The 23,299-nt window shown below is 40.8% G+C and overlaps 1 protein-coding gene across 4 annotated transcripts in view; it reads right to left on the reverse strand.

Annotated features, from left to right (window-relative positions):
- RALGAPB (Ral GTPase activating protein non-catalytic subunit beta) overlaps positions 1-23,299 on the reverse strand; it is a 63,967-nt gene that overhangs the window by 25,400 nt on the left and 15,268 nt on the right. Inside the window, exons 6-18 of one of the 4 annotated variants that reach the window (XM_058850797.1) lie at positions 21,210-21,341; positions 19,887-20,065; positions 17,429-17,577; positions 17,102-17,318; positions 13,189-13,224; positions 11,243-11,444; positions 9,726-9,893; positions 8,851-8,965; positions 8,467-8,614; positions 5,624-5,688; positions 5,323-5,455; positions 3,244-3,365; positions 186-368 (exon numbers count right to left, since the gene is read on the reverse strand). In XM_058850797.1, the coding sequence (XP_058706780.1) occupies positions 186-368; positions 3,244-3,365; positions 5,323-5,455; positions 5,624-5,688; positions 8,467-8,614; positions 8,851-8,965; positions 9,726-9,893; positions 11,243-11,444; positions 13,189-13,224; positions 17,102-17,318; positions 17,429-17,577; positions 19,887-20,065; positions 21,210-21,341 (1,849 nt within the window). Of the gene's footprint in view, positions 1-185; positions 369-3,243; positions 3,378-5,322; positions 5,456-5,623; positions 5,689-8,466; positions 8,615-8,850; positions 8,966-9,725; positions 9,894-11,242; positions 11,445-13,188; positions 13,225-17,101; positions 17,319-17,428; positions 17,578-19,886; positions 20,066-21,209; positions 21,342-23,299 lie in introns of all 4 variants that reach the window. The other 3 variants (XM_058850796.1, XM_058850799.1, XM_058850798.1) reach the window with 3 other exon arrangements.

The raw sequence follows: 23,299 nt of genomic DNA on the forward strand, positions 1-23,299 counted from the left end.
AAAAAACTGCATTGGTGAATAAAGATCAGGGATTAAAGTTCAGAAGCATTTTGCACAGAACCTATTTTTGAAATTAAGAAAGCTAAGCAAACCACACTATTTTAAAGTATCAAGAACAGATACAGGTTGGGCACAAAAAACATTTTAGATGCAGCATTCAAAATCTATCCACTGGAGACTCTGACCTTCTCATCCAGCATGTCGGGGTGCTCTGTGAGCCAGACACAGAGGCACTGGAAAGCTGCCACGATCATGGAGTGCAGGTCCCGGGAGTGCAGCGGGGCTGGGCGGCTGCACTGGTAGACAATGTAGCTGCACACAGAGCTGATCGCACGCTTCCGATCCGAGGGATCAACCACCACCTTCACCTGCATCAATAAGGGCAACACGGTGAGAATTCCTCCACAAAAATCTTTGAGAAAAAAAAGAGTTTTTGAAAACATTTCCAAATGCAATTTTAAGAAACAGCAATAAACAGTTGAGCTCTTTTTTGATTACAATTTAAAATTGCAGGTAAAATTATTTAACAGTGATAGATATGGAAACTAAAAATAAAGAAATGCTGCACTGAGGTGTGACCAAATTGCATGCCTTGATTTCAAAGAGCAGGAGTGGTACCAGTGTGGCTTGATAAGAAAACAAATGTAAGCTCAACTTGAAGTATTGAAGTATTTTTTTTTCCCACAAATGTCTCTTCTTCAGCTCTAGTAACCCATTTTGTATCTCCAAGAACCCACTCACTGCCAACTCTCCCTTCCATAGGGCTTCACTCTGCTCAAGTAACTTTCCCCTAGACATACTCTCAGCACAGTAACTTTCACCACTGGTAAAAGGAACAAAAAAGCCATCCTTGGACAAGCAGATTGACAAAAAACGCACAAGCTCTTCCCCCAAACTCACTGCAAACACCCCTCTCTGCTTCTTTCCCAGCTCAGGGCTGCAGAGAGCAAGGCTCCAGGCAAGAAGGTCAGGAAACAGCATAATGAACCATGAGTATTCGAATTGTAAGGCTAAAGAACTGAATTTCTCTCCTCTCTTATTCACAGCTTGTTACTCAGCACAGGAACAGATGGATTTTCTACTCTGTAGCATGTCACCATGCTTATCCAAGCAGGAAGGTGGATGGACTTGCTGGTGCCAGTATTGAAACCTGGCAGCTATACTCCACAAATGGCAGTGACAATTCAGAGCCCCAGGATTTAGCTAGAACATTCTTCAGAAGCTCAAGATCTACAGCAGAATCCCCTCAAGATGAGCTTATGAAAGGCAAGTATGTGAACCAGCAGTCCTGCAGGAAACAAGATTTTTGACTTTTCTAAGTCCCACTAATAACTTGGTGCTGAACAGACACAAGACAGGGCAGGCCCTACTTGAGAAAGGCTTTGGGACATGTTACCACCAAAGACACAAGCAGAACAAGTCCCCACAGTATTTCTGCAGTAAGAAGTAATCTCTTTTTAACAACTTTGTTGTAAAGGGGAAAGATATTCTAGGGCAAAAATTACTTTGGTTGCATGAGAATTATATAAAGACTACAATATTTAACATTAACCTGGGGATGCATTTGAAAAGATACTTTATTTTCACATTCCCATGACCCTGCAAGGAAAAAAAAAAAAAAATCAAACCAAACCAAGAAGACCTTGGTTTAATGTGATGGATTGGAATTTAAGAAAATGTGAGGAACACCCGAAGAAGTTAAGGCTCTGAGAGAGGCTGCCGTGAGTTTCTTCTCTGCTTGAGACCTGGCCAATAGCTGGCCATTTCTGAGAACTGACAGTATTGTTCACCACTGAAAAGTGAGATCACCTTTAAACCTAAGCCTGGAAACTTCTAGCTCTTTTTGTTTCTGCCTCTGAAAAGCAGCAGAACTCCAGCTGCACCCCCCGACCCCAGGCCCGAGCTGCTGAGGCCCTCCCGGAGCCCTCCCGGCTCTGCTCCAGCGGGGTGGCCCAAGCCTTTCCCAGGCAGAGCCGGGCTCTCCCGCGGGCCTGGGCCGGGCTCTCCCGCGGCTGCTCGCCCCCACAGCCTGAACCAGCCCGCTGCCTTTCCAGCACTGCCGAGCTGAAACCCGACACCAGCAATACCTTGGACCACACTGGAACCCTTTCACTACCCAGATGACACCTGCTGATTTAATCCTTTTTTCAGAGAGGAAAGCAAGAGTGATCAGGATGAAGAGACAACATAAACCATCAAAGTCAGTGAAGGAAGGAATGACAGAAGAGAACTCCTTTCTCTACACTGACGAAAAGACCATTGCACAGTCGGTACTGTTTTAACCACCAAGTTTTATCTCTATGTTGTCAGTTGGACAAGGGAAAAGTTGGGTGGTGGGAAGGGTTTCTGGAAGTTTTATTCTGGTTTCTTATTCCTGTAGTTTTGTTAATAAACTTTCTTTATTCCTTTTAAGTTTTGAGCCTGTTTTGCCCTTCTAATCCATATATCACAGCAAGAGATTAGTAAATTTTCTGGTGATTTGTAGCTAGTGCTAAACCCACCACACCACACAAGCTGGAGAAAGCCCTGGTTCTGTATGGTGCTCTAAAAGATCCAATAATACACATTAATTCATTTCAGAACACTTTCAAATACATTCTTCAGTTCATGCTACTGCAATTGTGAATAAACACACAGTCTAATACGGCTCAGTGCTGACTTAATGTTCTAAAAACTGCCTGATACACTTGTTAAAAGAGATCTGTTGAGTTCCTGAGGGATTATGACAGGAAATGCTGAATTGTCACACCAGATTATCATGGCTGCTCTAAGTACATTGGACTTTTCACTTAACAAAGGCCATGAAGTCTAGCCTGGGCACAAGAGCTCTCAGGCAGAAAGGGGCATTTTGCATCTCAACAACTCTTCTACCCCAGGTAGCAGCTTTAATTGTTATTTGTGTTGAATGAAGAACTATGTGCAGATAAAGCTCTGAAGAAGGCAACACTTCATATTAGCAATACACTACATTTTGTCATGCTCTAAAAGCTATTTCCAAGATGAGAAAGAAGCGGAAAAGTGGTACAACAGAAGTTTCAGCTAAGAGGCATTCCCAGGCCACATGTCCTTTGAGCCACAGTGCACTTACATTGGGAAAAAATTACCTACAACAGCAGTGCTGCCTCTTTTTCATTTCCAAACTGAATAGTTGCTGACAAACTCAGCCACAGAAGTGGCATGACTTTCACCCAGGCAGGACTACAACCACCTTGTGAGAAGGGGCCATAGCACACCAAGTCTCACCTTTGCCAGTCCAGAGAGCAGCTCCAGGGCAGCCAGAGAGATACTCATGTCCTGCCTCCACTGGGAGTTGAGCCTTTGGGTTACCAGGTGAATGCTGCGGATCAGCAATCCAGCAGCTGTATCTGTATGAAGAGCTAGGATATAACCCCAAAACCACACACCACAGGGAGGGAAAATAACTAAGCATTAGTGACAAAAAGCAAAGCACAAGCACAAGGCAAAGCAGCCACAATACAGACATAAAATAAAACCTAAACATCTCAAAACTGGGTTGATGCCTTTTGCACAGGCTAACTCCCTCACATATTCTCCAGGCATTATACAAACCCATTCAGACTAGCTAGCTCAATTTAATTTTTTTAAAGACATTTTGAATGATCTCAGAGCTCTGCTGCATTTCAGCAACAGAACAGCCAGCTTCAAGTTTTGCTATTGTATTTAAATTATCTGTCATGTTGTATCTTTTAGATTCTGGAAAATATAGGCATTGGAAATATATATTAAATGCTAGTAGTTGTATTGAAGAACTAAGGAGCATATGTAATTTCAGATATCTGTGTCAGAAGTTAACCATTCTTTCCACACGTAATGTTTATCAAAAGCTGCACTAGTTCAATAGACACAGATAATGAAAGAATCAGTGCTAGAGAAACAATTATTTTAACCTTCTGTTTCCTTGAACCTTTAATTCAAAAATAGAAAATGTTTTAAGTATCAGTTGTTTTCACTTCAAAATACTACAAAACATAAATACTATCTGTATTGGTTAAAATTGAAGTATGCAAATTAATGTCAGAAATAAAAAACTGCTCAATGACTAGTTATAAAGAGACATGAGAACTATGACAGATAAAGCATATCTTTCCCAAAATTTAAATTACCTTATTTAACATTAAAGAACTATGTCCAATGTCACATCAGGAGCAGATTCAGTTTACTATGGCTAAACAGTAACAAGAGACCACCTTGTTTTCAATTTTCTATTGTTTGAAGCATCCAGTGGAAACACAAATTCTTTTCATAAGCTCTTTACAACCTTACCTTCTCTGCACAGGAAATGTTAAAAATCCAATAAAATGAATATACTACAAAAATATATTTCAAGTTATGTCATGGTAAGAAGACTCTGTAATTCAAATATTTAGAGTATTTTTTAAATCTTACAAATTAATATTTTTACAAACATTTGTCAATGAAAACCCACATAAATTAAACACAGAATTCAAATGGTGTGCAGAGAACTAGCACTTTGATAATTTCAAACAAGGAAATCCTGTAGGGAAAGCACCAACATGTTCATATGAATCCCTAGAATATACTGAAGCCCTTCCTGATCATCTCCCTCCTCTTGCTATTTACAGGATTAGATTAAAAAAATCACCACCAAACATTTTTGGTTGGTGATGACAGAATTGTCAGTCTAGGCTACAATATAATAAAGGTGATTTGTTCTCACATTAAATTGGCCAACATCAGTTAAACTGAAGACCAAAGGAGTAAATGAAATTGCAGGATCGTAACAATCAGCCAGCTTACCACACACATATTTAGAACATGGATTTTACTACAGAGAGTCAAAAATGTACAGTACAAGACATAGCAAACTAAAGTTAATTACTAAATTATATTGTTAAAACATATGCCACATCACAAGCATTCTGCTTACTTGCCCTATAAAAGCCAGGGCCCCCGAAATGTTCTTTAAATGTTTAAGAAGAGGTGCTGCAGAGGTCAGGCTAGCATTTGGAATGCTATCAAAATGAATGAAGTGATTAATTTACACTTGGTGTACATGTATCTCATTCTTGTTGACAGGAACTAAGTGTCTTGAAAACGCAAGTTAAAAGTTTGCAAACACCTTAATCATGAGCTTTTACATTCTGATTCTGAAAATGTTAAGAGTCCTTTAGTAGGGGTAAAACAATCACTTGTGAGTGCAGACTTGCAGCACACAGCCGGGCTATTCCCCTGGCTTCAAACAACTGGGCTCATGAATGCATTAGCCGGAACTAGAACAGCAAAACCCAGGAAACATCAACCTTGCAAACATGACAGGGTTTTCCAAAGAGCTATCCTTACCATAATCCCTCAGGAGGGCCTGTGCTGGCCGCTCACTGTCAGGTGTCGTGGGCTCTGTGCTGCCACCACTTGCAGTGCTAATGCCACTGTTAGTGCGACTGTGGCTTTTGAAGAGGTTGTTTTCACCACCATTCTGCAAAGTGAAAGGCAGTTTAGAGAGATGAGAAAATTTCTAAGCTCCGCATGCTCTCAGATACAAAATATCAAACCTCAAGATGCTACCTGAACCCCTTTCAGTAACAGGTAAAGTGAGGAATGCATTCTTTCTGAAGAAGTAACTTCATAAACAAAAAATACTCACTGTTTCCATCTGACAGCCAATGGCTTCTAGCAGTGCTGAATCCTGAACAATATTTAACATTGCACCTGCAGAGTCAGATGGGAGAAGGTAATTATGAACTACAGTAGAATTCACTACCAAAAATTACAAAGCAGCATGGAAGGAGTAATGTAAGAGGTTTGCAGTCCTGTTTTATAAAATCTCTCATTAAAACATAGGACTTGGTTTGAGCTTAGCCATTTGAAGAAAATGAAAGCTGAGACAGAGAATGCTTTCAGCTATGTTAAAAATACTTTGAACACAGTTTAGAAAAGACTGAGAGGGGATCTCATCGTTACTTATCAATATCTCAAGGGTAGGTGTCCAGAGGACAGTGCCAGACTCTGTTTAGTGGTACCCAGCAGGACAAGGAGTAATGCACAAACTAAATTACAAGGAGTTCTACCTCAACAAGAGGAAAATCTTCCTTCCATGGAGGCTGGCAGCACACTGGAACAGGCTGCCCAGGGAGGTCATGTAGTCTCCCTCTCTGAGGGCATTCAAAACCCACCTAGACAGGTTCCTGTGTCACCTGCTCCTGGTGACTCGGCCTTGGTAAGGAGTTAGACTGAATGATATCCAGAGGTCTCCTCCAGTCCCAACTGTTCTGTGATAGGTCTGTCAAATTCCTCAGTTTAGAAGGATTTTGGCTTCACAGAAAGGCTGGAGTGGTTCCTTGTCTCACACCAGACTGTGTTCATTTTAAAACTCAGGTTATGTTTAAGAATATCTATGAGAAGATGAGTTCATAATCTAAGGTGGGATACACTGAAATTCCCTCTGCCTGTAAGTTCTCCCCAGCCTCTCACTTTCCATTCTCTAATTCCCATCAGTGCCCAAAATACTGTATTCAGAAAGCTGAAGCTCTTAACTGCAGGGGTCACCAACCCCATTGCATCCAAGCTAGCCAGGACAGAGTTCTCTCTTCAACCTCAGGAAAGTTTTAACTCACTTAAATCAAAACTGCTGATGTATCTTAGCTAAACTAGGGTGAACAGCCTGTACCTGCTTGGCAGCATCACCCCCAGACAGGGAGGGAAGAATCAATAAGGACATGGACCTGAAACTGGCTGACACTGGCACATTTGGTGGCTTCAGTTTTAATTTTTCTGCCTCCTTCCCCTGCTTCATCCATCAACAAACATTTAGGAAAATACAACTTACCCTATGAAGGGAAATGAAAGGACAAGGGGCAATGTTTTCACACAGAGAGGGCAAGGTGAGGTGGGATGGTGGGAAGAAGTTCTTCTACGTGAGGGTGGGAAGGCCCTGACACAGGTCGCCCAAAGAAGCTGTGGCTGCCTCATCCCTGGAAGGGTCTAAGGCCAGGCTGGACAGGGCTTGGAACAATCTGGTCTAGTGGAAGGTGTCCCTACCCAGGGAACTGGGGTGGAATAGCAGGGTGGAATGATATGAGCTTTAAGGTCTCTTCCAACCTACACCACTCTGTAATTCTTTGAAATGCACCACTTGCTGCCAAGCATTTATCGGCAGATGAACAACAAACCCCACTTTTGTTGAGAAGCTGATAGCACATGTGAGAATTTCTGACTAAACTTGGGATTCATGAATCCCCTGCAGCTAAAGCCAGCAGGAAATAACTTCATATATGGAAACAGGAGCTTAAGAGGAGGAATACAGGGCAAGTGAACTATCAGAGACTACGATAGGAATCATAATTCCCAGTAGAAAAGCCATTTAAGATACCTACCCAGCTGGCTGCAGACCAATTTGGTGTGGAGGGGCATGGGATCACAGGGGTGGGATTTAATAAAGCATCACCCTGAGGTGTCAGACACAGCATTGGAGGTGGGACAACCTCAAGTGCACAAATGCTCTGAGGGTCTCGCTTGGAAGCCACAGATATCCCCACTGCTTCACCAGCACTGGGTGCAAATTATTCTTTCATACTATTCCCCTCTAGTCTTCTGCGAGAAAATAAACTGCTTGAACTATTGCAAGGTAACCTTCCAAAAGTCTTTGCACACTTGGATTTGTTTCCCTTCCCTTAACTATGTATCATTTTCTTGCCCTCCCCGGTTAACCAGGTAAATTGTCTGCCTCCCAGAATGAGGCAGACACCTCTCTCACACCACAAGACTGTTGCCTCTTTAAACAGACAAAAGGAAAGTGGTAAGGGCAAGAACACCATGATGTTGAAAAAGCATTTCTAAAGAGAGAAGAATAAGGGGGGACAAGTAAGAATAATAGGCATGTACCTTTGTAGTTACCTGAAAACATATTTAACTTGACAGATTATGCACTATCCAAGTTTTCATCTTCTACTTCCTTTCTGAGTATTCAGCATAATATTAATCCACTCACTGCCTCAAAGAATAGCTTTCCAACCTCTATTCCAAAACTTTTGGATTTTGTCTGAGGATTTACACACTGCTAAACAAATGTCACCTGTATTTTGCCAATGCTGGACCACCAGTCACCGGTATGTCAATATGTTTATTAGGCTTAACCATGCCAAAACCTATGGTTTTCTCTGAAATTCATTAGTCAGGAATCCTTCCTAAAATTATGACATTTTTACCTACTTCCATTTCTAGTTTTGACTGACTTTCTGTGCTAGAATGTGCTTTACTTTTGCCTCTACTTTTCAAGTATTACTCCACATAAAAAGAGAGAGATTAACAAAAATGTGAGGCTTTTTATGATGTTTTCATAGTATGATGGAGATTACACATATGACAACCTGCCAGGAATTTAAACCTTCTTCTTGCAAAGCAACACATCACTAATAACCATATTATCCTATGACAGATTAAGACAGACACTTCTACAATACAATTAATAAATAAGAAAGCTGAAATAACCTAGTATCATCTGAGTGTTGTTGGGATCAGTTTCCGTTTGCAAAGCTCCTATGAGGATATTCACAAGCCTCAGCTTCAAGGACAGGAATGTTACTGGTTTATCATATGCTGAGCTATCATCATTGCTGAATTTTCCTTCCAGGACAACCTGAAGAAAAAATACACTTATTTCAGTATCAATTAATGATCATGTCAGCAGGGTTTCAAAAGTCAACATTCACAGCACACGTTGCTACTGACACCTCGTAATATGGTCTTACTGTTTCATGTTCACTGGAAGAGTTACAGTGCTAAAGGAAACACCCAGCACAACCCACAACCCATCCAAATATCACTCCCAGGGAAAGAAAAATAGAATGCAAAACATAGTGATAAATGTACTACCTCAGACTTTATTGTTCCAAAATGATGAGGGAGAGGCAACAGAGATAGCAAGATATTAATGGAAGCTCTTCTTAGCTCTGTGGGGTTTACATAGATTTTAAACTTTGAGAGTTCTCTGCAAATCAAAGCATCAGACAGTTAATCAATTTTTCACAGGAATCTGGAGCCGAATGGAACTAATTAATATTAAATATACATCTACCCAATGGCCTTAAGTAATTTGGAGTATGCAATGTAGCTGTTTCTTTCTAAGACCTATCCAAAAGAAGGAGCAGCTCAGATTTAAGCCCAGGAGATAAATAATGCTTTTTGTTTAAATGGCTAACATCAAAATGAAACACCATACCAAGACATAACACATACACTGAAGAAGGCATGCAGAAGACTACTATGAAGTGCCTAACTTAGCAAAACATAGGTGACTATAAAGCTCTGATCAGAACCTACTCCAATTTCAGTCTAAATTATTAACTTTTCCATTTAATGATGCGTAAGATTACTTATTGAATACACTGCAACAACAGCCACTGATGAGTATCTTGTGGAAGTTTACTTTAAAATCAATAGGCTTTCAATATATTTTTTACATATTTCAAGATATTTTCCTATTCTTAAACGCACTGCTTTGCATCAATGAGTAGGCAGCAAGCAACTCACATATTTAATTTAAAATAAGCACTATTATTACTTTAAAGAAACTTGCATTAAATAAAACTGAATTTGAGCTTACACAGTGTTGCTATTATCACCATCAAATACACAAACACTGTGGGCCCCACACTGCAGAATTCCTTTGGTGAAATTACACAGGAATGACAAAAAAACAAACACCTCCCAACATCTCTGATGATATCTATATGGAAATGGTAATTTACCTGTCAGGTAAAATAGTTTCCAGAGCCGAAATGAAGTAGGGAACCACAACATCAATGCCTTTCAGGTCACAGCAGAACAGAGGAGGGGAGTTTAGAATGACACTGGCAAGAACAGGGTGGCAAACGAAATCTGCTATCTGCAAACCCTGAATTAAAAGCATGTAAAATCTGACAAAGAAAGATAAGATTTAATTATTTGCACATAAAATCATCAGAATCCCACATGATTCTGCAGCCACTATTTGACCTTGTCTATATAAAATAAAGTTTAAAAACAGAGATAGGAAACATTGATATAAGTGTTCCCCTGTGTTACTTGAGCACAGGCAAGCACACCTGACCAGATTAATAAACTCTCACAAATGACAGGTGTTGCATATGAAAAGCCACTGTAGCACAGTTTTACTGAAATCTTTGACTTGTTGCAACACCCACACTGAGAGCTGCTCTCCACTACTCTCCAAGTAAGGGTGGGAGCAAGACCTTGATTTTAACTCCCCAATATGAGAAAAATACTGTGAAATCTTGGGGGAGGCAGTGGATAGGACAAGGAACAGGATATCAGGACAAGACACACCGATCAGCAAATTTGGAAAACGAGACCAATCATAACTATCGTAACCACTTCAAATGTAAAAGCAAGGGCAGAAACCCAGCTGTCCATCACCCTAGAGCAGTTAGCTTCTTTTGCAGCTTCTTGTTAGAGAACAGGTATGCCCTCTTAATTGTTTCAAAAGTCTTGCAGACACAGAGGCATCCCACTGACTGGCCATAAGAAATATGAACTATATATACAAAAAATACTACAACATTCAAGAAATAAAATTATGCAGTCTTCTGGGAAGTTTTAATGCCATATGGGACATATGTACCTGAACAGTTTGAGAATCATTGATTTAAAACTGATTCTCTGCCTCTAGCATTTCCTATTTTACATAACAAAAATTTGTGAAAAAGGTATACTACAACAGGCAAAACTGCTTTATTTTCTCAGAAATAAAACTGAACACAGCAGTAGTTCAAACACAACTGTTTCAAATAATGGGATATTACTGTATTTCAATATTCAGAGGGCGAAAAAAAACAACTACAAAAAACAAAACCAAATTATGTGGTATTCGACAACACAAGAACCTTTGTAGTCTAAGAAAGTGTACAAAGTCTTATGCCTGCACACTCATTTTTTCCATCTGAATAATATTCAGTGACAAATTAAACAAAAATAATACAGGAGGTAAGAAAGTGCCAAAAAAAATTTTCCTTCCAGCTAGAGGCACTTGAAGGTACTCTCCTTCAACTGAAACTTGAAGAAAACACAGTGAAAAGCTGCATCATGAAAATGGGAGAGGAAGACAGTGCTGGGCTTAGCCAAGAATCCCACCTCCAGCCTCTGAAGGCCAGCTAGGTGTTTTTAAACTGGTAACACAGAATTCACACAGCAAGTGAATGCTATTCACTGGGAATTAGTCTGTATCTTAAAGTTACACCAATAAAGCAACTGGAAGATAGGTTAGTACCGGGATAGGTAAGCTGGTAATATTTCCTCCCCAGTCTTCTTGCTACAAAATATCCTACACAGTGTCCCGCATGCCTCTGCCCTTCCTGCTTCATAGTTGTCTGGGAATTCACTTGCATCAAACATGGGGTTGGAAGCCATAGTGTCTGTGGACATTTGGGATCCTTTCCGGCGGAACTCCACACTAGCCTGCGTCGCTATAGCTGGGAAGAGAAAAAACAGCATTTCACTGTGTGTGATAATGTACAGAATAGGCTCATGGGATCCTGGACACAAAGATCAAGTCCAATTTAATAGTTAACATGAAGCTATTAGTTCACTGCATTTGAGCCAGTGCCTCTGTTTAGGAAGTATTTGTGGGCGTACCTAACTTGTTTTCTTCATAAGGATGACAACAACTGACCTTCATATCCTGGAGGCTGTCCCAACTTTTTGCTGGGAAGAGAGCACTTATATCCAATACTAGCTTCCTAGACTCTCTGAAAGGGCAAGGATCTGCCTCACCTGGCTCTTGTCCCCACAAAAATGAAATGCCACTTTCCCTTGCTCCCTTAAAAAACAAACAAAAAAATTTGATGGTGCTATTACTATTGACCTCCAAGGAAGTGCTTAACTTCCAGCCAGCCAACTCATCTCATGCTGCCCTGAACACCAAGCAGGTTTGATCCAGTTTTGTTGTACAAACATAGTTATTAAAAAAAAAACCAAAAAATTTTAAGGTCCCATATGAGAAAGGGAAGATTGTGGAATCCCATTCTCCTAATTTGGTCCCTCTCTCCTCATGTGATCACTAAAACTGCCAAATAAGAGAGCCTCCAAACAGCAGCTACCATGGCCTGGCTGTCTCCTGCTCCCTATGCTACAGGAAGCTCCATGACCCTCGCAGAGGGTCCTAACCTGGTTCTGTCCAGCTGTGTGCTCCCTCCCCACAGGCCAGTTCTGCCAGTCCACTCCACACCAATCCAATCCATGTCTTCCTGGAGAGATTTCTGGTCTCTCTTTCACATGTCAGCATTGTTTGGATACAAGACCACTCGCTCTGTTGACACCATGCTTTCTTCCAGGATAGCTACCAAAACAAAATATATACTGCACTCAATGTGAATTTTTTTCAAATTTTTTTTCCTCTTCTTGGACAGCTTTGCTCTAGGATTACTAACATCTTAAAGAGTGTGTTCTTGTTTTTAGCTAAGATTAGATGGATTTCCAAAATTTTTATAAACTACTAAAGCAAACAGCAGACAATGTGTGCTCCCATAATCACACCTATGCGTTTCTACCAGCAAAAGAAAGCAACTTCTGTCTCAGCTCTGGGACACTGGGGAACTGCAGGTTCACAGTCAGCCTTGCAAACAAAGGCATGTTAACACTTTAGCAGCTGGAATACCTGATAATTTACAGATAGGATGCTTTTTTGTTTTGTTTTAAAGGAAATGTCTTAATGACAAGTGCCTACTCCTAATTTTTTGTTCTCAAATTTATCATTTAACACAGGTTTACCTCATAAATTTTCATTGATGTTAAGTAGCAAATAAGTACAAATCTTTATGCATCTTCCCATGAGCCATTTTTTGTCCTAAATAAGCTATCCAGCAATATACTGTAGTTGGAAAAAAACACTACATGCACAATGCATACAAATCAAACACTAGGTCTGTAAAATAAGCTTTAAGTAAAAAAAACATGGTTAGTGCAAAGTCCTGAAATTCATGACATGATCACAGACTAAAATACAGAAAAGATGGGACTGATTCAGGCAGATTAATTTGCTTTTGCCAACAATCCTCCCCATTCAAAAACACACACAAAAAAAATTACTTGTCTTTTTCAAGTAAAAGTGCAAAAGCTACAAGAGACAATGAGAATGAATTTACAAATAAAACATGGGATTATGGAAAAAAAAAAAGCATGACCGCAATTAAGGAAAAGCTACTGGTTCCTACTTACAAGATTTATAAGAAAGAAGAATTTGGATAAAAGATGCTGCAAGATAATAGAAATAAAATGGAAACAAATCAAAGGACAGCAGTAGTTATAAAATACTTTTAAGATGGTGAAATTGTAATATAAGTTAAGAAGCTTTTAGCTTTTTAAAAAATAGATTAAAAGCTTTATGATACAGCAAGCTCGTTAAACACATAGGAAACTGGCATACAGGTCCAAAATTATGGTTTTGAAAGTACCATGCAAAACAATGAACAAAAAGTTACAAAATACGACTAAAATTTAGAGCTGTTCATATCAACATACACCAGTTCTTTAACAGAATGTACTAACCATTCTCAGCTCACAGACCTGTCCCCATGTCACAGTGCACATGGAGCATACACCAGGTTACCCTAAGGCTCCTCTGAACTGGGGTATTGCAGGGGGAAAGTTACTTACCTGCAATCTCCTCACAGCAGTACTCCTGCTTCCAAACCAGGAGTTCCAAACGGGATTACAGCTCCCATTTCTCTAAACCAAGTTGCTAACAACCAGAATACCTGAGCATGCCTCCCCTGACCACCAGCTTCACTAACAATCTTCCAAAGCAGAAACAAGGCAGAACACTCCCAGAAACATTAACACCTCAAACAACATCCAGAGAAAGAAGAGAGTAAGAACTCCAGCAGCCAGGCACTACCCATCAGCTGGGGAGAGGTACTTCTTTGAACAGGCAGGGTCAAACCTGTTAAAAAGCCCCTCAGTAGCACTCACTACAACCCCAGACAGGGCTGCTTAGGATTAGCTTCTAGAGCCCCAGAAACATTCTATGGGACATTAATGACAGTAGGGCCAGAAAAACTGAGGATAATGATGTACCTCAAGGCTCCTCCACTGCCAACAGCCCCTGGGCAATACCAGCAAACCCCTCAAGTGTCTCCTTCAGCTGTTATAAACTGCAGAGCTGGCACCCCTTAGGTACAAGGATTGAGAATAAGCCCATCAGACGGAAAGATTCAGTTGCTGAAATGCTGGCACAAGGTGCTGGTGAGCTTCTCCAAATTCTCAGAGGCTGAGGACAGTAAGCAGTACTGTATGGCCAAGCCTGTCTGAAACACATCCTGCCACTGAATCTGCCCTAGCACAGATAACACACCCCAAGCTGTCATTCTTTGGTTAATCTCATACAGGCTCTGTAGCCAATTTCCTATGAAGGTGTTATCTGTCATAGGGATCTATTTATCCCACACTATCAGCTACATAAATGCCACACACCCATCTAACGACTATGCCAGCAGGATCCAGCTGCTTTCAAACCATCTGTGCATCTTCCAACAGGCCATTTTTACTTTCTCACCACAACACAGTGATGTTTATCAGCTGTCCACCATAAAGCTTCACCATTAAAGTCTGTGTGCAGAAACTAGCTAACTCAAGGCCCAAAAGCATCATGCCAATGATGGCAAGATCATTGCTCTGGTTCAGAATCCAAACAATGACACAAGATTACCTTGAAGGACAGGGCTCAAAGAGCAAAGAGGACAACTGCTCTACCAGCAGCCAAGTGTATACAGATGACTTCCAGCTATTTTTGAGAGAGAACAATTCTCTCTTCCCAAAGACAGACAAAACCAGAACAACCACAAACATGGAATACCTACAGTTTTCCAATCAAGAGTTGGTACAAGAAGTTCACCCATGAGATGAAAGAAAATTGAAAATCCATGAGGCAGCAGTTAACATGACAGAATCAGGAAAGCTGAGGCTGAAGGGGCCTCTGGAGATAGTCAGCCCTCCCCTGCAAAGCAGGGTCATGTAGACTAAAGTTAGCTTACCCTTCTATCCATTTAGATGGTTTTTCACCTCAAGACTTACAGAAAACTTGACATTTTTTCCACCCATTTTTCATTACTTCCTTTCTGGAGAGTTCCAGTGGTAAAACATGAGATCCCAGGACAAGGAAAAAAGGAAAGGTAGAGGGGTTCTCATTCACATCAGCCTTGACCAAGTGCTCTTTATTTCCTAAAGCTCATCAAAAAGGTGCACTGTAAGATGGGACAAGGACAATGTGTTTGGCCGTGTGTGTCAGCAGGAGTTGTTTAAAAGAACCAAACTAAATTCTGAACTAGAGCTTGAGACCACAGCTCATCCACAGGGCCCCTGGTAGGCACTGCACTGAGCTCATTAATCTCTCTTTGGTAATCACATTATAGGGATTCTCACTAAGACTGTGCCACATGACAGAAGAGGAGAGAGAAACCTGCAAGGGCAGCAGACACTTGACTAAATTCCTGTAAGTTAATTCTGTCTTCCAAATTGGTAAAAAAGCAGGACATGACACAGCCAGGTTCCTAGGAGTCCACCAACATCATTGTCTCAGACCCACTGCTGCTAATACACAGCAGATCACGCGCTGTGCAAAGACTGGTCTTGCAACAGACAGCTTGGAGGAGCACAGAAGAGGAACAGAATTAACTCAACTCCAAACAGCTGCCTCTAGTTTTCAGAAAGCCAGTAAATATTCCTGTATGGCTAGTAACACAACAATTTTCTCATTGCTGTTAGGTGATTTAAGACATTGCATATATGAACAGAAGGCCCTGGAACACCTTCAAGGAAGTTAAACCTTTTGATTTTGGATGACCGTGTATTTCTGCCCTCATAACAACACCTCTGTTTACAGCTTACGCTTTTGCGTAAGCACCATCTCAGCTGACATCCCTCCTTTACAGGTTAAGCATTTCATTGAAATCACTCAAGAAACACGTTATGTCAAAATTAAAATGATCTAATCAATCTGAAAAGCACTAAATGTAGTAATACATTAAATGCATATGCAACCGAACACACAAGGCAAGGATGCCTTGCTCCTTCCTAAACTCAGCTCTTTCCCTAGTCATGAGTCGTAGGCCTTTTACAAAGAGATTCCAAACTCCTACCACAGAACCTCACAAAGAACACTTCCAAAAACAATGTGATACATACCTAAAAACACATTTAGAAGATCCCAAATGCTAAGCTTTCACACAGGAACTTGACACAATAAACAAGGAAGTTCAACTGCTGCTGTCAAGTCCCACTACACATCCAACTTGTACAAATGTCTTTCCCCTATTTTTCTTAGGCCAGTGAGTTACTGACGGATTGATAGATCTCTTGGAAAAGTTAGCAGACATTCAAAACACACAAGGAACAGTAAATGCAAGGAGTGAGAAAGATTAGTCTTTTCTGAATATTATCACCAAAAGTAAGAAGAGAGCTAAAAAGCTTCTCTGAGCAGAGCACTAATTCTGCTGTATCTCAAAACATCTAACCTCTGCAGCTGAGCAAAGCACAGGAGACAAAAATAAGTTTGGCAGTTAAGGCTGAAGACAATGAAGATATCAAGTCATTAAGGGAAACACACAGCAACCGTAACTGACAGGCAGCAACTTCACTAGCTATTTTAAGGACTTTAAGGAGTGTTTTCATAACACTCTACAAAACAAATATCACTTTGTGCACTATGTGGAGCAAAATAGGATAATTTTTCAAATATTAAAGAGTCGATATAAATAGTTGCTATTAATTATAGATACTCAAGCAGATTTCAAACTAAGAAATGGACTCCTACCATATGATTTCCTCTCCACATAACAGCACTTTCCCCAGTATCATAATTGGAAGTGCCATACTTGTTAGAGCAAGGGAGTCTTTAATAGTAAGAACAGTAAGAATTAAAAAGTAAGAAGGGCTTCTATTAAACTTTGAAATCCCAAAAACAGCTGCTCAGGTAATAGCAGATGCTGGCTCAAATCAAGGAATTAACTACCAGAGAGCACTTCAGATTTCACTTTTTTTGGATTATGCATGTGTTAACCTTACAGGTAGGAAATGTCAATAAAACAAGGAAAAAGGTATACATATATATATATATATATATAGTAATATTTACCAGTCATGCTGCTGTCTCTATTTATTCCATTATGAAGTTTACAGTGAACAAATGCTGCATCAAATAACCATGATCCAAAGAGGTTCAAGATGCTGTTAACCTTTGGCCTGCGAGGAGCTGGAAGTGGCCGAGGCTCAGAGCTTGTCTGGTTTGGGCTAGAGAGTGGAGAAGGAGAGGAGGGTTGGTGCTGCACTTTTGAAGCATGTGCAGTAGTTACCTGTTTGAACAGAAGAACAAATCAGCTCCTAGAATCAAGGAAATTACTTCCTCTAACTGAGGAAATTATCCAAACAGTCAGCTACTCAAATACAGAGTATGAAATCTTACAGTACTGGTTTTCATTGTCACTTTGTTCACAGTCACTGCCCGATGCCTCCGGTTGTGGGGTGGAGTGGTGTTGGTAGCAGTGTTCTGGGGCATGCTCAGCCTGTTCACTGGCGTGGGTGGTGCACTGTCTGACCGGGGTCGGGAAATGCCTGTAAGGCCAGGAATAAAGCAGGCTTTCAGCAAGAATTCCACGGGCTCACACAGAGCAGGCCATTAGTAAGCATAAGAGCCTTTGGTCAATATCCATGCCTCCCCCTGTCCCCCAAAACAGAAGTAGCAACAAAAAACACCTCTCCCTATTTTACTGTTAGCAAAAATAAATGCGTAAGCAAATGAAAACAGTAATTACATCAGATAAGCAATTGATTTAAAAAAACCAAAGGACCTCACACCTTAAGGCTGTGTGAAATGGCAGATAGGAGGAACCAGTCTAGAAGCAGGCAGAGGGAAAGGCGCAAGGTTCACTTGCCAAAGACAATTTCACAGCTCCCTTCTGCCAAAATCCAGATGCCTCTCACCTTTGCCTTTCTTTCCCAATCATAACTCCCACACCTTTTTCTGAGACATCTCTAAGATGTCTGGCCCGTAAAGCCACCTTAGCTCACTAAATTAAGATTAAACCCATCCACCACACAGCTTTCTGCTTGGTTTAAGCTGAATCAGCTGCTGAACAGTCAAATACTAAGGCAGTACACAAGATAGAGTAAGAAAGCAGAGCAAGCTATTTTTCTGGCAGCAGCAGGACATTAGACCAGTTTTTATCCAGCTTCAGGGAAACTAATGGTGTAGAGAGCTCTCCCCCATCAGAATCAGAAGCAACTCAACATCTGCAAAACTTGAAGTGACAAACACCACTTCTTCCCGTTTTAATGAATTCCAACAGCCTCGTGCTCTATTTGAAAAATCAAATGGAGAACTGCAGTGTGCTTGAGAATTTGACACAGATTTTTTTTTTTACCATGTTAATTAAAGCACCCAAGTACTTTTCATAACACATTACAGAACAATTTGCTCCTGCTAAATCGTCAGTGTTACACCCCAGACAGAGTATGCATTATGAAATCTATTGTTTTAGTACATTTGGCTGGGAAAGACGATGCACTATTTTGCCAAACACATCACATAGGTACTGGGGAGAGCAAGATAAAACCCAATGTTTTAGCACTTGTGACAGAAGGTAATGAGCTCTCCCAAGAGCCTTCACTGAAGAGCTTTCTGCAGCTCTCAAGTCTGCCTGAGCACACTCTTCCAATCCATACATACAGCCTGAATTTAATTTCACTAAGAAATCTCCTGTGCCCCAGTGCCTTGTCTCTGCACTCCAGGTGAGCTATAATTGTTCTGGGTGTTTTATCTTGCTACAAGATCTTCAGAAGTCTTAAGTGTCTGATTCATAAAACCATAAAACCACAGAATAGTTTCAGTTCAAAGGGACCTTAAAGACTTTCCATTCCATCCCCAGCCATGGGCAGGGACACCTTCCACTAGACCACATTCTTCCAAGTCCAGTCCAGCCTGACCTTGGACACTTCCAGAGATCCAGGGGTAGTCACAGCTTCTCTGGGTAACCTGTGCCAGGGCCTCACCAACCCTCACAGGGAAGAATTTCTTCCCAATATCCAGTCTAACTCTGCCCTCTGTGTCCCTAGAACCTGCTCTTCTCCAGGCTGATTGTCTCATTCCACTGGCAGTTTTTTTTCTAATATTTTGTATGCATCTACTTGATTCTTGTGCAGTCTTATATCAGCTCATGCTTATGGCAGATACCATCTGTTTGCACACATTTAAGCAGAGAAGCAGCTGGAGACAAGCAGCTTTTCCAAGTTTACAATAGCAGGTATTCTTGAAGAACTTTCAGTAAGTCTGAAGCATACTAAATATAATGCTTTAATTTTCAGGTACTCCAGTCCTGTTACTTCAAACTGACCAGCCAGAGCTACTAGGTTACCAGCAGACACAAAGAAACACGACTTTTTTACTCAGCAGTAGTAGTCACCCACTAATCATAAACTAAGGGGAACTCTCACAAAGATCTGAACGTGACAGTCCAAATTCAACACCTTATAAAACAGGCACACAGCAGTTGCCACAAAGATAAGAAACACTGTGGTGAGTGCCTAGAACATGCTAAAGCATAGCACTTGCATTGGTGATTAGATGGAAAGGGAAAAGAAACCTTGTTTGGGAAAGAGATCCCTGGATTTTATTTTATATTTCTGATCTATTTATTTGTTCTGTATTTGAAACTAAGGCCATCTACAACATCATGCATTCAAATGTTTCTATTGTGTATACAGATTTTTTTAGAAGTGATCTGAAGTCTCCTCATCAATTCCCAGATATACTTGCAAATGATAAATTGTTACTGCTGTATTTATAGAGAAAGCAGATTAAAAGAGAATAAAATAATGATTAAGTTAATATTTATAGCTATCCACGGGTAAGAGAAAAGCATTACCTAGGAATGCATCCACTAAACAGCTGATTCCACGCATGGCACGAAAGAATATTTGAGGAAGATGTTTAAGGCAGGGGTACTGATTCAGTTCTTGAGTCATCCCACTCACATTCAGAAACTGCTCCTGAAATTTGGGGGTAGAGCTAATAATGGCTGGGTTACTCAAATCCACAGGATTACTGCACACAAAAAGAGCAAAATATATGTTAGTCAGTTTAATAACAGCTGTTAAGATTTTAAAAACACTTGAAGATGCAATAGTTTAAGGCATTTAAGTAACACCACAAACCAGCATCCAATATCAATACATTTTAGCTGTTACTCCCTCACAGGAAAGCAATTTTCACCTCCTGGGTTAGCAGTATATAACTGTCTTCATTTCAAACAGTAGCCAAACACACTGAACAATTTTAGTAAAATAAAACAAACCAGAGCACACACTTGCTAGACTAGTTATGGCAGTTATATTAATTACTTATGAGGTCTTTTGAACCCAGTTAAGAGTTTCTTATATTATTAAAGTTATTCTAGAAAGGTAAGCAACAAATTAAATACTATCAACCACTGACAAGAAGGGAAGTAGATTATAAAAGTTTGGGCAATTTTTCCTGACTGACTCAAATCCTGAAACAGCAAATTTGTAAACTTCAAATTTGAAGAACACAGTAGTTGTGACATTAGTACTACAAACAAAGAAAGAGGGTTTTTTAGTTAGTTAAGAAGTAAATCTTAAACAGTCTAATGTTTATTTAGCTTTAACTGTTAAATAGTATTTTGTATCAATTGTTTAATATTCTGGCCATTGAGAGCATTACTGTAATGCCAAGTCCAAAAGTCTTTAAAAAAAAAATAGCATTTGCTTTAACTCTGCATTTAAAAAAGATTAATATGTGTGGTAAAATTAACTGTATAAATGTTTTCATAAATATAAACACACATTTTAAAAATAAATAGAATTCTCCATTAACCTGGAGAATAAATGGAAGTCATAAGCATCTCCCAGAACTATTTTCAGCTTTTCCTGTTTGTTATCTCAGAGAAACAAAATTCTATAGAACTTTTGTTTTTCAGATCCTCCAAAATGCCAAATAGCTAAAATAGTTTTTAATTAACTGAACTAGTTTACATTTTGAAAAAGTCAGAGTTCAAAGCTGAACCACTCATGGCCTTCCCTGAGCTGCTGAATGGCACTGGCACCAGTCTCTCATTTTATTCTATTTAGGTGCTTAATCTTCTCAATCTCCAGAGAAATGTTTCATTTGTCATGCAAAGGCATAGAGCTGATGCAAGAACAGGAACAATGGATGGCTGTAATTACAATACCTCAGCATATGTAAAAAGCGAAACCATGTTTGTGCAACGCACTCATTATCCATTTCAAGAGGAATCAGACCAGCATCTTCATCGGGAATTTTGAATGGAGGAAATGAAGGTCCATATGTAAAACGCAGCAACCTAGAAAGCAAGTCAGACAGACCTGTTTTTCGGCTCATACTCCAAAATTAAACAGTGAATTTTGAGCCCCAAAGGTATCAGCAGCCCACAGGTGAGTCCACAGGCAATAATGCAACATCCCAAGTTCTCCTAGAGATCCCCATTTTATACAATCACTCAGCCTTCTTAGTCTTGGATGGTGCACACCTGGAGCCTGCCTGAAGCTCCACCAAATCCAAGAGCTGTCAAGGCACAAGACCCCTCAGCAGCTCTCCCATCACTTAGCCAGAGGGCTTACCAGTTATCACAGCCACATGCACATCTGATAGGACGTTACAGGTCAAGGAAGAGGGAATTTTTTTTAAAAAAGAAGGAATTCAAGCCCTTATCCTCACAGCTTTTTAGCTTAAGCTTTCAATGACACTAGCAAGTCATGAGGGGTTCCAGCTCAAAATTCCAGCTTGTGACTGATGACCTACACTGTACTCCAGCACCCTGAGTAGCACTCACTGTTGACCTACAAGCAGCACAGGACTTGCAACCCACAGTTTAGTGAGTTCTTCAAAACAGATGCACCACATCTGTCAGAGGCTGGGATCTACAGACCAGCAAAGAGCAATACAGTGATCCAGTGACATGAGGACAATGTTTGGATAAATGAAGATCTTTCCCTAGAAGAGCCGTAACTACCTGAAGAGTCACCAGTGACCTTCACTGAGCTCCTGCTGTCTAATCTGACCCCTGCATCATATCCAGCTTCAGCAAATTACAGTTCAATTTCCATGACTATCATAATCTTTCTAAAGGAATGGAAGAGAGCTGCATTCCATCTTCTCTATATCTCAGCATTCCCAGAAATCAATTTGTCTTTCCCTAAGATAATTTCCTTGTAATGGTCAGGAAATGTCCCACTCATCCTTACTCACTTATAAAGCCATATAGCTTTTTTAAGTCATTACAACTAGGAGAAGAGGAGGAGAGAAGTAGCCTATGGCTGACTCCTAAACCAAGAGTCAAACAGGCTGAATTTCCATCTTCCACTTCTCTGCAGCAGTGGTCACTACAGTAACCTGCAGCCAATTAACACATTTGTCTGAAATCACAGCCTATTTACAGTACATAGCCTGGACAGAAAAGCAAAAGAGCTTTAGGACATGAGGCCTTCTCCAGATGCAAGGAAGAAGAGGAATCCATTCAGTGCAGCAGCTGATTGAGCTCCCTGAGGGAGGCTGGGGGAGAGGCTGGGAAATGCCGACCCTGTGCATAGCAAAGGGCACTGGACCTGTGGCCCAGCCAGGTGCTCAGACACTGCAAGAGCTGAGGGCTAGGGAGGAAGAGCCAAGACTTGCATGAGCTTGGACTGTGAGGGGATAAAAGCCCAGGAGTCTTTTGTTGGGGCTGCTCCTTGGAGGCACCAGCTCAAACTTTTTCTGTGTTACTGTGCCAGGAACAAAGGGCTTTATGGAACAAGACATGTGAGACTCCCATGGGAAACCTGGGGTCAAACTGGTGAGGAAAGCTGGTCTGCCTGTGACAGGGGGAAGTGCAGGGAGTCAAGCAGGGCACTCCTTGGCTCACTGGAGCTGCTGCTGCTGCAAAGGGTCTTCAGTCCCAGCAGTTAAAAGTCACTGGTGGTGGAAGAGTGACTGCAAGAGAGTCTTGGGAATGGTCAGACTGGGAAGTTTCCTTAACACCAGAAATACACACATCTGCACCAGGTATCAGGCATTCTCCAGCTCTCTGTCCACCTACATTTAGTGCCCAGAGGCATGACCCCATGGTATGTTTTTGCTGAGGAATTACCTGGCTCTTAAAGACCCTAAAAAGCCTGGTCCAACCCCATGCATTGTCACGCCCCACACCACTGCCTGGCAACACAGTGCGCTGCTTCAGTTCTCCCTATGACTGCAAGAAACCAGTTTTTCAAAGAGCATGACCAAATCTTCAGTGACATATGGGACATTTTCAAGAATGATTGA

Source organism: Poecile atricapillus, chromosome 15, assembly GCF_030490865.1.
Source record: "Poecile atricapillus isolate bPoeAtr1 chromosome 15, bPoeAtr1.hap1, whole genome shotgun sequence".
In the NCBI taxonomy this organism is placed as follows: domain Eukaryota; kingdom Metazoa; phylum Chordata; class Aves; order Passeriformes; family Paridae; genus Poecile; species Poecile atricapillus.